Below are 14208 nucleotides of genomic sequence, written 5' to 3'. Positions count from 1 at the left end.
TTGCCCTAACCATCTGTTGGTGGCTTGTGGTATTCCTTGACTTTTCGTGGCATAGCTCCTGTCTCTGTTACATGGCCTTTTCCCCTGTGTGTCTTTGAGTGTGCTTCCTCTCTGTTTCTTGTAAGAGTACCTATCCATTGGATTTGGGGCCAACCCTAATCAAGGATGATCTCATGTAGAGATTTACCTTAATTATATCTGCAAATACCCGTATTCTAAATAAGATTCCATTCTGAGGTTCCAGGTGGACATACATATTGGTGGGCCACCATTTAACCCACTCCAGTTCATTTGGATGTTTATAACTTGATTTTTGTGCTGAGTTTAGTCGTCTCTAACTATATGGCTTTGGAACAATTCACTTAAGCTTCTTAGATCCTAGTTTCAGCATTCTAAAGGTGAATGGATAGACCCAGATGCTCTTCAGAAAACTTCTAGCAGGAAATATATGTAATAGTAAATTTGTTCAATACTTGGGGCTCTTTTGATAAATAAAGGCAGATTGCGTACATTGATTCATCTGTCTTTGGCAGAGCAGACTTAGTTGGATTGGTTTATTTTTTCTCCCTGGGTTCTAGATGAACCTATTTTCTATGTTCTACCTCACATTATTGAAAGGATTATGGTAGTTCAAGAGTAAAATTGCCACTGTCTATTCCTGTTTTTCTATGTTAGGGGAACTAGGACTGAAAGAAGGGATGGCAACAGGTGAGGTTTGTGCTAGTTCTGAACGGAGAATTTTAGAGTTCATGAGATGGTGGACTTGATACTGGGAGTTGGTGACTGATTACACTAAACCTGTCCAAGGTAACATATCTTAGTAAAAGTGCACATGGCTTAAAAAGTTGTGTGTAAAGTTGAATTAAGAAAATGAATTGTCAAAAATCACATCTTCATTCTAAGAGAGAAGCCAGTAATAATTCTTTATATAATAAAGAACTCTGTTAATGTGGGTCCTTTATTTTATAAGCATTCATTAGAGAACTCTTTTTTGGGGTGATAATTGTTTTTAAAAATCTCATTTGCAAATTAGAATTTATGTGTGTGTGTGTGTATGTGTATAATACATATATTTAACATATAACACATGTGTATATTTTTTCCCATATTATAACCTAATCACTGTGATTTATCATTATAATGCTGATTCTCAGATCCTAGTTTTATTCTCTGGTTAGATTATAAATATTTCTTGTATTTGATGTGAAACATTTCATATAATACTTTTGGGAGAAGTCAGTAATTTTATATTTGATATGACGGGCTGTAAGTTTTATATTGCAATATTTAGTATTTTTATGAGTAGGCTTAATAAGACCTTGTTTTCTTTCCACAGCAAGATGTGAGTGAGTTTACACACAAATTATTAGATTGGTTAGAAGATGCCTTCCAAATGAAAGCTGAAGAAGAGATGTAAGTTACCATAACATTTAGTGATGAGGTTTTAGGAGATTGATAAATAATGCTCATTTTTTCCTTTTATGTATCAGTGTTTATGGATAAATAGGAAGCTGAGATAAATATGGTGGGAACCCAAAATATTGTCAAGTTTGAAATTTTTGGCCAAAATGCTGGGTAGTTTTAGATTTCTATTGTAAGATTAGAGAATCCAGCCAGAAATATCTAAAAGGCAACCCCTGAGAGGCTGATCCCACATGCCCAGTTGTTTTCTTTGGATTTGACAGTCTGTTTTCATGAGGAGGAATGGGTTAGTGGTGAGAAGAGATCCCAAGAGTGTTATTTCCAATGGAATCCTATTACATGGCATCACAAGGACAAGGATATGAAGTTCCTCTTCGACATTCTCTAGCTTTTTATTTTCTGCCCATCAGGTTGAACCATTAAGATTTTGGTTGTTTAAGAAATCTACACACTTTCAGCACGGTCCTACTCCCATTCCGGTGAGGCCCCTCTCTTAATACCAACCACTGGTTCCTTTGTGTGTCTTCATGAAACATGGGTGGACCATTTAGGATTTGCCAGCACATGTTCTGATGTGATCCTACAAGATGAAATACATAAATTAACACCTAGAAGACAGAACTCCAGGGCAGAAAATTGTCTCCCTTCTCTTTTTTTCTTATTTTTAAATTATGACCAGCTTCACTGTTCAGTAAAAGTCATTGTACAGGTCTGCAATGAAACTAAATTAAAGTAAAAAATTTCTACTTCTACAATGTTAGCCAATAAGAAATGCCCCTAATCTTTAATAGAGACTTCCCCCTTTCATCCTTCATTTCCCAGGAGAAAAATAATTTCCCATATTATATTCCCTTGGTCTTTGAATGTAAAGTCAAGTCCACAGAAATTTTATACTTAAAAATCCGATTTTATTTTTGCCTTTGTGGTTGGAGTCAAACAAAAAATAAAAGTCACTTCCGAGTTCCTAAGTTTGTTCAGCCTAATGCTACATACATGTTATTTCTGTGCCTGAATAGCACTGGAGTTCTGCAGCTGTAGCCTGGGCTCTCTCACTCAGGTGTGTATAGATCCTTCAGTCCTTCAGATGTTCACTTTCATATGCTTGAATTTTAGCTTTCAGAGGGTTATTACAACACACATGTTTAACACTGAATGGTCTCTTACCTTTGAAATTTTGAAACAAAAGCTAAACTTCAACCCTCTAGCTCTCAGTTCAACTATATAATATTCTCGGAACTTTGTGCAATCCAGACCCAAGTCGTTGCCAAAGGCAGTAGCAGAAATTTAGGATATGTTGTAAACAGGAAATCATTGGTTTTAATTCTGCCAGGATGCCTGCTTGCAGAGGGGCCACTTGCTTGCAGACGGCAATGTGTTGTGAATATAAATAGAGGTGGGAGAAATCTCTGAAGAGATAAATTATGGTGCTAAGCCCATATAGTATTTGAAGAAAAAAAGTTCTAATTTTGGTAAATTTTACTCAGAATGGGACAATTGAAAGCTCCTTCCTTCTTGGCATGTTTAGAAGTTTATGATGGTGACAGCTCCGGTCCTCAGGTTCTCCTCTTTCCTATCCACCCAAAGTTTTAGTTGCATTTTCCTTACGAGCTTCAGTTCCTAAGGCTCCAAGTGGTATATTGCATGACTTACTTTTGTGCCACAGTGGTGGTGCCCATGGCCGTTTGGTATGGAATTGCTTAGGCTTCTGAAACCTGCCCCTTAGGTTAGTTTCTTTCTTCTCTTCATGTTAGTTTCTCTCTTCATGTTAGTTTCATCTGGAAAATCTCCCCATCAGATACCTGAAATGAATCTGCTGTTGATGCATCTGAAACCTGAATCCCAGCATCTTACACTCTTTCCTCAGCTTTTGAATGTTCAACACCTTGTGTATATTTCTTTCTGCTGCATCTTTTTTCTGGGTGGCATATGCCTCTAAAGTTCACATACTTGTGTATTTTATTCTTCTTTTAGGATGATTTGGCTGAATTTTTAACAGTTTAACCTGCTTCTTAGCCTGTATATCATGCAGAGCCAGCCCTGTTTGTTGGATGAGTGTCTTTTTTTTTCCTATTCTTTGGGTTTGTTTTCTGGCCTTTACATTTGTTTTTTTCTAATTTATCCCTTTGATATTGTCTTGATAGGTGCCTCATAATGAGAGTTAGCAGACCCTGATCCATGAGAGTTGTCCACCCTGGTTTCTGTCTTGTACAGCTCATGTCCCTTGTATCTTTCCTTAGAGTTCTAATACCAAAAATTCACTGGGCATGTTTCCTGAGAGTGTGAATAGTATCTGTATCCTCAGTCTGTGATAATGGAGTCTCTGAAGTTCTGTCAGTAATTCTTTGAATTTTACCCTGAAATCCCTAGTTCCTCCTCTCAAACCTATCCAGATTTTCTAAAAGTACTTCATTTAGTTTATCCTATCTTTAGTATATCATCCCCAATTGCTTTTTACCTGTTTCCATAGAAGGGTGCCTAAATCCTTATTCCTTCTGGGGGGGGGGGGCATTTTATCTTGATTTTGGAGATCTTGTTTATTATTTATTTTTATGTTTATTTTCTTTGGGTTCTAGTCACCTTTTCTGACCTAGTAACTAATGTTCTCCATGTTCATTTCCCCATAATTTTCTATCTGCTCTTAACTGTTTGTGGAGCTAAAACTATTTTTGAATGCCTCTCCCTATTAAAACAGAGCTTCCCAGTTGGTGTGGCATGGCTAGCCAGATATGGGTATGTGGAGATATTGATCCTATTTCTGTGACCATGAGAAAATATGTCTTTTTACCTCAGAGTTCTCTGAATATATTATATATGTACCAAAGGTGTTAAAAAGATTGGGAAGCTGTGACTCTGTTAGCTATCCTAGGCCTTTGAATTCCTGTTCCAGCCTAATTCCCAAAGATAAGATGTCCCTGATACAAATTTTCTGTAGTGATTTCTTTTGGCCTTTGTTATTTGTGTCAGTCTATCTTTACTACTGCTTTCATGCAAGTGGTGGGTCTCTCTCATTTTTATTATAGGAATCTCGTATCTTTTTAATTGATCTTCACTTGCGTTCCTTACTTTTCTGTTGGTATAACCAGTCTGGGCCCCTGAGATTCATAGTTTAAATGTAGGGCAAAGAGGGGCACCTGGGTAGCTCAGTTGGCTACGCGTCCAACTTCATCTCAGGTCATGATCTCGCGGTTCGTGAGTTTGAGCCCCACATTAGGCTCTGTGCTGACATCTCAGAGCCTGGAGCCTGCATCGGATTCTGTGTCTCCCTCTCCCTCTGCCCCTTCCCCACTCAAAAATGAATAAATGTTAAAAAAAAATTAAAAAAAAATAAATGCCGGGCAAAGAATAGGACCTCTGAGAGGTTGGAAAGGACAAGGTAAACAATTTTTAGAAGATCAGTGTTCTGGGTTTAGAAGTTTAGAAGATCAGGGAAGGTCAGTGTTCACCACAGATTAGTGGAGAGTAGGACAAAATTCAGGCAGGATGATTTGAAAAGAGATTTAGAAAGTACATTCAGAATTGGGAGAGCTGCTCAACATCCAGTTTCTTCTGGCAAGTCACCAACCTGGGAAGTTATTGCTCATGGAGTACGTGTGTGACCATAAGGAGAAAAGTCAGGAATGTTGATTTCCTACATAAAAACAAGAGGCCACGGGAAGGAGATTCCTGCTAATATTCACATCTAAAGATTCATAGATTTTTACGTCAAGAGAGACAATCTTTGGATTATTCCTGTTTCCCATATCAGTCTTAAGTCCTTTTTATTCTCACAGTGTAAAATACATAAGGTATGAAGTAAATTTTTCCTATAGAGTTAAAATGCCCAAAAACTAAATATAGGTAGTGGGAGAGGATACATTGATTTTGGTGTCAGATTTGAGTCCACTTCACAGCTTGAGCACTTACTAATTTTGGGAATTTGGGCAAGTGACTTAACTTGCTTTATTTATAGCTTTATTAGTACAATAGAGGTAATTATACTACCTGTTATCAGGTAATTATACTACCAGATAGTCCAGTGACAACAACCCCAACAGTTTACAGTCTTATATTGTTAGATGTGTCCATTGGGTGTGAGCAAGGGGCTGTGCCCATTCTTTCGCTCAAGCCCAGGGGTGACAGAGGCTTTGCCTCATTACCTCTTCTGGGATCACCACAGCAGTGAAAGTACATGGGCTCCCAAAGTTTCTGCCACACATCACTTCTGCTCACGCTTTGTTGGGCAGAGCAAGTCATGTCGTCCACTTGAGTTCAAAGTGAGTGAGAATGCTTTACACCCATTAGGATAGCTACCATCAAAACCCCCAGAAAATAACAACTGTTGGCATGGATGTGAAAAGAATTGGAACCCTTGTGCACTGTTAATGGGAATGTGAAATGGTGCAGTTGCTTGGGAAACATCATTGTGCTTCCTCAAAAGATTAAAAATAGAATTACTATTTAATGGAAGGAATACCTTCACAATGTATACATATATCAAATCTTCACGTTGCATGCTTTAGATTTTGTCACTGATGCCTCATAAAGATTATATGATCCAACAATTCTACTGCTGGGTCTTAAAGAGATATTTGTACACCCATGTTCATAGCAGCATTATTCACAATAGCCAAATGGTGGAAACTACCCAAATGAATAGATAATATAATAGATGAATGATGAATAGATAAATAGATAAATGAATAGATAAATAAAATGTGGTATACATACAATGGAATATCCTTAAAAAAGAAGGAAATCCTGACACATGCTGCAACATGGATGCTTAGTGAAATAAGCCAGTCACAAAAGATAGACACCATATGCCACTTATGTGACGTGTCAAGAGTTGTAAAACTCATAGGAACAAAGTAAGAATGGTGGTTGCCAGGGCCTGGGAGGGAGGGAAAAGTGTGGAGTTGTTCAGGGAGTGTTGTGTTTCAGTTTGGCAAGATGAGAAGACTCCTGGAGATTGGTTGCACAACAATATGAATATACTTAACATTACCGACTAAACACTTAAAAATGGTTAGATGGTAAATTTTATGTTATGTGTATCTTACCCTAATTAAAAGTTTTTTAAATGGGGGTGTCTGGGTGGCTCAGTTGGTTAGGCATCTGACTCTCATGGCTCAGGTCGTGATCCACAACTCTTGAGATCGAGAGCCCCCCATTGGACTCTGAGCTGACAGTGAGGAACCTGCTTGGGATTCTCTCTCTGTGTGCTCTCTCTTCTCTCTTTGTCTCTCAAAATAAATAAACATTAATTTTTTTTAATGTAAATAAAATGTGAGTGGGAAAGTATATCTTAACCATGTACCTGAAACTAGAGAGCCAGAAATCTTTTTTTTTTTTTTTTTTTTTTTTTTGAGAGAGAGAGCGCACAAGCAAGGGAGGGGCAGAGAGAGGGGGACAGAAGATCAGTAGCTGGCTCTGTGCTGACAGCAGTGAGCTTGACATGGGGCTTGAACTCACAAATAGCGAGATCATGACCTGAACTGAAGTCAGCAGCTCAACTGACTGAGCCACCAGGTGCTGAGGCCAGAAATCTTTTTGAATAGTGCTGACAACTACCATACTACCTCATAGGATTGTTGTGAGGATGAAGTGAAGTCCTTCCCACCAGTTGTTTTAAGGAGTAAATGGTGATGCACATTTATAAAGACACAGTGTCCTTCACCCATCCCCCACCTTTTTTTTTTTTTTTTTTAGCAAATCAGTTTTATTGGTTTAAACACAAAATTTATGAAGATAAATTTTATACACAGTTGTGGATACCACACACTTTTGTGTAGTAATGCCAAGATAAACTGTTTTCAGACCACAGAGAATAAAACAAAAAGAAAAGGTTAAAAAAATTGTCAACTTCTATTTGCTTCAAGGGAAAAAGAAAAAGAAAAAAACAATGTATCTGATAAATAATTTGGAAAATTCACAAATGACTACTTGTGCCTGCAACATGAAGGATGGAGTAGCTCCTTAGCTACTTTGGGTCTAACCCGGTGTTTTGCTCCTTCATTGTGACAGGCTGTTATCTTTGAATGTTGTGTACTGTTCTATTTTAAATTTGGGAGATTACATATTAAAAATTTACAAAATTGCCTCTGATTAAGGGTGGCTTTTCTTTGTTCCCAACAAGTCCAAATAAGCATGTATTGCATAGAATAAATGTATGAGATCAGAATGAACAATGATAAGGAGAAGATCAGTACTCCTTGAGCATAGACTATGTCAGGTCTTCTTGTTTTTGTTTTTGTTTTTGTTTTCAGGATTTCTCCACTTTTTTTTTTTTAATTTTTAAAAAACATTTACTTATTTTTTTATTTTTATTTTTCAATATATGAAATTTATTGTCAAATTGGATTCCATACAACACCCAGTGCTCATCCCAAAAGGCGCCCTCCTCAATACCCATCACCCACCCTCTCTTCCCTCCCACCCCCATCAACCCTCAGTTTGTTCTCAGTTTTTAAGGGTCTCTTATGCTTGGCTGTCTCCCACTCTAGCTTCTTTTTTTTTTTTTTTTTCCTTCCCTTCCCCCATGGGTAGGTCTTCTTGTAATGTTGTGCCATTTTAACCCTACAACAGCCCTTTGAGTTCAATTACTATTATTATCCTCAGTTGACATGTGAAAAAATGGAAGGCTAAGTTTAAGTGCCTTATCCGAGGTGATGTAAATAGCAGCCCTGAGTGAGTGACAATCACATAAATAAATGTCACTGACTTGGCATATATTGTTCTTTTAATGTTTTCTGTTACATACAGATACAAAAATTATAGCCACATTTATGTTTTATACCATGCTTTAGGGATGAAGAGAAGCCAAAGAACCCCATGGTAGAGTTGTTCTATGGGAGATTCCTTGCTGTGGGAGTACTTGAAGGTATGGTTACACATGTTTTTATTTATTACATTTGAAGGGATATTATTATCGATTAGCTCTTGTCTTGATAGTGACTCCTTATTTGTTGACTGGTTTTTAATTTTAATTTGACTTATTCTGTCTACTGGTTCATGTTGCATTGTTACTACTAATCACTTGCACAGAAAACACAGAATTGAGTGAATGAAGAGGAAGGTACAAGGTCTATTATCACATACTAATTTATACTGGGTTAATGTTATGCTAATAGTCTTTCCCTGAGAAGGCTTCTGTGATTCTGTGAATTTGGGGGTACAGGGAATAAGGGGGCATTTGGTTTTGAAAATGATATTGGAGTTGAATATTGGTTTTGCTATGATGATCACTGTTTTTGAGGATTTCAAGTCTATGAATGTTGAAAGCTGCATTTAACAATGTAGCATAATCAGGGTATTGCATTTTTGGGGTGATTATAAAATTCTTTAGGTTCTCGTTTTCAAGAGAGAAGTGTACTCTTTTGAAAAAATCATTTAAGAGTGACACTACTCTATCTACCTTAAATGCCTATTACTTTAAATCTGGGTCTAACCAGTTACTCTTCGGTTTTCCTAACAAGGGAAGGGAAAGGACTCATTAGATATACTTCAAATACTAATAATTACTAATCCCAAAGCATGAATTTTTGAAAAAATTTGAAACATTTTCCAAATTTTCGAAATGGCCCAGCACATCAACTTTTAGAAAGTTAACCCAAATCACTTGAAGTATAAAATTTGGAAAATTGGTTTTCCTTCAGGATCTTAAGTAATGGATTCCTATGAAGTTTTGTTTGAACATAATTTTATAATTTGGGATTCAGAAAAAGGCAGACATTAACTCAGGATTCAGTCAGGCGTTTAAAAGGTTACACTGTCAGTACATTTTTTAAAATTGTTGCCTCAAATACTGAATATTCATTATATAAATAGTGGGATATTTTCCAGTTTGGATTGTCCATACTGTCCTACTGATTTTTACTTGAAGTAGAACACTGTATTTGAAGCAGTAGGGTGGCTCTAATCAGGTTGACTGTGTACTATTTATACCCTTTCTACTTCTGTTACCTTGATTCTTGAAAGTGATTTATTGGGGCACCTGGGTGGCTCAGTCAGTTAAGCCTCTGACTTCCGCTCAGGTCATGATCTCACAGTTTGTGAGTTTGAGCCCTGTGTAGGGCTCTGTGCGGACAGCTCAGAACCTGGAGCCTGCTTCAGATTCTTTGTCTTCCTCTCTCTCTGCCTTTCCCCTACTCACGCTCTCTCAAAAATAAATAAACATTAAAAAAAAAGTGGTTTATTGAAATAGTTAATTTGTCAATCAGTATTGAAGACCTGGTACTGGGTATTAGTTGTTTCAAAACTATTCTACATAAATGTGATTTTAGTACATTTCCACACGACCTATGTATTTGCTTCAGTAAAAATGATTTGGTTTCTTGCTCTTATCACTTTTACATATATTTTCTTAATGCTTTCTTTTAGACCAGAGGCTCTCAATTGGAGGTGATTTTCATTTGCTTTCTAAAGTTCCCTCGTTGCAAAAGTTCCTCAACTTTTCCAGAACATCTAGTCCATTGACCCTTTCATTTTATTCCTCTAGGCCCTTTTCTTTACTTACTTCTTTGCCCATTATGATCATTCTTAGAAATCCTAACACTCCCTTTCCCCCATTCCCCATCCACTACCTCTCCGGCTGTTCCCTGACCGTCACTGGGATATTCATTTTCTCTCTGTGTGCACCAAGTACCCGAGTATTACTGGGGAAAAGTCACTCAGTGGGCAAACTAGAAATGTTCCATGAATTTGTAGCATATACTAAGTGTCCCTGGTCCCAATCCTGTGACACTACCTGGCATCCTTAACTTGTTTTGTTAAATCACTGTCTTCTATCCCATTTTCTGCAATAACGATTTTTATCTTTTCTGTTTTTTAAAAAATTAGTTTAGAGAGAATGCACGTGCACCCACAGTGGCAGAGGGGGAGAGGTAGAGGGAAAGAGAGAGAGAGAGAGAGAGAGAGAGAGAGAGAGAGAGAGAGAGAGAGAATCTTAAGCAGGCTCCACACACCATGGAGCCCAACATGGGACTTGATCCCAGGACCCTGGGATTGTGACCTGAGCCAAAGTCAAGAGTTGGACACTCAACCTACTGAGCAACCAATACCAATGCACTCCTTACCTTTTCTGTTTCTAATTTAACCTCTCTGTCTCTTCATTCACTCGGAAAGACCTTCCTTCAGGTTTTATGGATTTACCATGAAGCTAAGAAATCTAACCAGAGGTCCTAAGGTCCCGAATCTAATTTTGTTTGTAATTTTCTATCTTAGGTCTTAAAAGCAAGTTTCTCAAATATGTGAATTTCAGGCTCCACAACCTGGATCCATCCCAGCCTATACCACATTCTTTTTATTTGTCCTTCCAGATAATAAGGAATTATTCAGTCTTACTTCCAAAGGCTATTGTTTATATGTTCTCAGAATCTCATCCCTTCATGCTTTCACTCAGACCTTGCCCTCTTTGTTATCTTGCCTTTTTCCTGTATTTTCAGCTTCTCCCTCCACTGTCTTCCTCATCAATATTTAGATGTGGTCTTGTAACTCCCATTGTAAACAAAAAAGAGCTCCCTTCACATAGTCTTCCAGTTAATCTCATTCAGTTGAGAGAGGAGTTTGTTTTTACCTGCTAAGTCCCCATTTATTCAACCCATCCCACTTTTGCTTCTGGCCCCAGACTTCTTCTAAAAGAGCACTTTCTAAGGTTATCAATTTCTAATATGTGTTCAAGGCTGTCAGATTCCACTTAGTTCTCCTATTGAACTCTTATCAACTATTCATGCTATTTATTCTTTGTCCCTTTTCTTCTTTTTTTTAAATTTTTTAAAACATTTATTTATTTTTGAGAGATAGAGCATGAGCAGGGGAGGGGCAGAGAGAGATGGAGACACAGAATCTGAAGCAGGCTCCAGGCTCTGAGCTGTCAGCACAGAGTCCGACGTGGGGCTTGAACCCATGAGATCACGACGTGGGCTGAAGTCAGATGCTTAACCGATTGAGCCACCCAGGCACCCCTGTTCCTTTTCTTTTTTACTATTCAGTCCTTAAAAACACTTCTCTGGCTTCTATGGTACCATATTCCCTTGTCTGTTTTTCCCTACCTCTGCGGCTACTTCTTAGAAGTTGTAATTATAGCCTCCTGTTTTATCTAAAGGTAGGAGATCCTTGGGACTCAGCTCAGGCCCCCTGCCTTTTCCTGTCTGCCACTTTTCCCCGGCAGAGTCTCATTCACTCTCTTGATCCACCACTGTCAGTAGCCAGCAATTCTCTCATTTATAACTTCAGACCAGAAGATTAATTTTAGTTACAGACTCATATCCAACTCTCTTCTCAACTTGAAATGCCATGGGCCTAAAACTGTGATTGCCACTACTGCCTTAAAACAAAAGGAAAAAAAAAATTCTCTGCTCTTTATTTAGTGGAGCCCCTTTTAGAACATAAACAATCAATTGAGTTGCTTATGCTAGAAATCCGAGTATCATTCTTCTTTTTTTTTTTTTTCCAACGTTTATTTATTTTTGGGACAGAGAGAGACAGAGCATGAATGGGGGAGGGTCAGAGAGAGAGGGAGACACAGAATCGGAAACAGGCTCCAGGCTCTGAGCCATCAGCCCAGAGCCTGACGCGGGGCTCGAACTCACGGACCGCGAGATCGTGACCTGGCTGAAGTCGGACGCTTAACCGACTGCGCCACCCAGGCGCCCCCCGAGTATCATTCTTGATACCTTCCTTACTCTTCTGTCCCCTTTCCTGCCAATGAACCACCAGTCAATCATAAATACTCCTTCTTGAATATGTGTATAAAAATTTCATCTGCTTTTGTGCACTTTTACTATTAACATCCTATCCCACACTGCCTTTATTTCTAGATGGATTCTTTAAGTCTTCTAACAGTCTACCATCTATTTAACACAGAATCCATAAAGATGTTTCAAAGATAAAAATCTGATCCTATTATTCCTAGATTTAACTATTCAGTGACTTTCTGTTATACTCCAAATATATTGAGGAGAAAAAAAATTCTTAACATGGGCTTCTAAAGCTTTATAGATTTTGTCCCCTTACCTGATTCTTCATTATCATCTTCCTGTTGCTCCCCTAAGGAATAATGTCCTCCCCTTAAGCCTTCAGATATGCCAAGTTCTTTGCATCCTTGAAGTCTTTGCATGTGTTGTCCCTTAGCCAAGAATTCTCCACAGCACCCTGACACTCTGGCCTGGCTAACTCCTACTCACCATTCAAGTCTCAGTGTAAATGTCATTTTGCTATGGAAGTCTTCTCTGCTTTACCCTCCAGCCCTAACGACTAGGTTAGCTCTCCTTTTCATACCCTCTCACATTACTCTGTTTTACCACAAATTTTTATAGCACTTCTAATGATAAGTAATTTTTTGTTCATAATTATATGTACAATTAATATGTGTAATATCGTTCTTCCAAAAGAGGCTGAGAGTTTCCTCAGCTCAGGGACCATATATATCTGTTTCATCCACTGCTATACATATTCTCAGTGTTTAGCACAGTATCTTGTCCTTAGAAAGTATTTTTTGAAAGAATATATGTATTTACACACACATACATATAATTACTTCCATATATACAGGTGTGTAATTAATATCTATGGTTCGATGTGAATGTGCATATGTGCATGTATAAACCAACAAGAAAATTACAATGACTACTCTGTGGAACATAATCAGAGTTATGGTTTTCAGGTTCAGGAGGTAATTCATACACATTTACTTTTAGTGGCTAAAAGGCCATATTGAGTAACAATTAACTTTCCCTTCTTCCGTAGGGAAAAAATTTGAAAATACTGAAATGTTTGGTCAGTACCCGCTTCAGGTCAATGGATTCAAAGATCTACATGAGTGCCTAGAAGCTGCTATGATTGAAGGAGAAATTGAGTCCTTACATTCAGAGAATTCAGGCAAATCAGGCCAAGAGGTGAGTTTAGCATCTTCATTTTTCATTTCTCCCCAGGTCTTTCTTACACTGCTGTAAAGTATAATTTAAGGCTCTAATTATATAGCTGCCTAATACTTGAGAGAATACTCAGATTATGTGTTTGGATTTAATTATGGTAATTTAGACATTTGGGAAACCTGCACAAACAAGTCTGTAATCTTACATTAAATTCTCACTTAAACAATTTAGCTTAAAATTTTCTGTTAAAGCCTTCTTTTAGGACATTGTTAAGTCTGTTTAGAATTTTTAAGGAAGGTACCAGTCACTGTGGCATGCTAGTCCTAGAAGTGAGGAAGAAAAACACTGATAGGAGGGTGGAATTTTATATAGACATATGTTACTAATATCAAATAGTGTTGGAATTTGTCTAGATTCCCTTTTTGGTAAAATTACTGTGTAATTGCATGAAGAGCAGATGGAAGAAGTTGGCTTTCTCAAGAGAGATATAACCTAAAAAATATAAACCTGTTTGTTTCCACTGATCTCTGTCTTTTCATTCATGTCTCTAGATCCATCTGTATATCCATCCACCCATCCATAAATTCATCCATGTGTGTTACTAGAATAGAAGGCAAAGGACAGATCATGTGCTGCAAAATCGCTTATCATTAAGCAGTTGCTGCTAGTTTTCTACTTGTAAGCTCTATTCCGGAGGGTAGAGAGCTTCATATGTGTTATTCTCCACATAGCCCTAGTGGATAGTACAGTGACCACAGGTAGAATTATGTAATGACTGAATGAATGAAATGTCTCAATGTTACCAAAAAAGTTTCTGAGGTCGTTATCCCTGAAGAGGTGCTTAATAAATATTAAGTGATGATATCTCTGTGTTTATCTAAAAAGGGGCTGAGTTCTTGTGTCTTTGAAAATAAATTGCCTGTATCTAAATTTG

At 37.7% G+C, this 14208-nt stretch overlaps 1 protein-coding gene across 5 annotated transcripts in view; it reads left to right on the top strand.

Moving 5' to 3' along the window:
- The window catches only part of USP25 (ubiquitin specific peptidase 25), a 151514-nt gene that overhangs the window by 77071 nt on the left and 60235 nt on the right, over nucleotides 1–14208 (top strand). For all 5 annotated transcript variants that reach the window (XM_023238853.2, XM_023238852.2, XM_023238855.2 and 2 more), the window contains 3 exons: nucleotides 1337–1413; nucleotides 8208–8281; nucleotides 13147–13295. In XM_023238853.2, coding sequence (XP_023094621.1) covers nucleotides 1337–1413; nucleotides 8208–8281; nucleotides 13147–13295 — 300 coding nt within the window. The remainder of the gene's footprint in view (nucleotides 1–1336; nucleotides 1414–8207; nucleotides 8282–13146; nucleotides 13296–14208) is intronic.

Source organism: Felis catus, chromosome C2, assembly GCF_018350175.1.
Source record: "Felis catus isolate Fca126 chromosome C2, F.catus_Fca126_mat1.0, whole genome shotgun sequence".
Classification (NCBI taxonomy): domain Eukaryota; kingdom Metazoa; phylum Chordata; class Mammalia; order Carnivora; family Felidae; genus Felis; species Felis catus.
The sequence above is the reverse complement of the archived record's forward strand: the minus strand, read 5'-3'. Positions and strand labels throughout refer to the sequence as shown.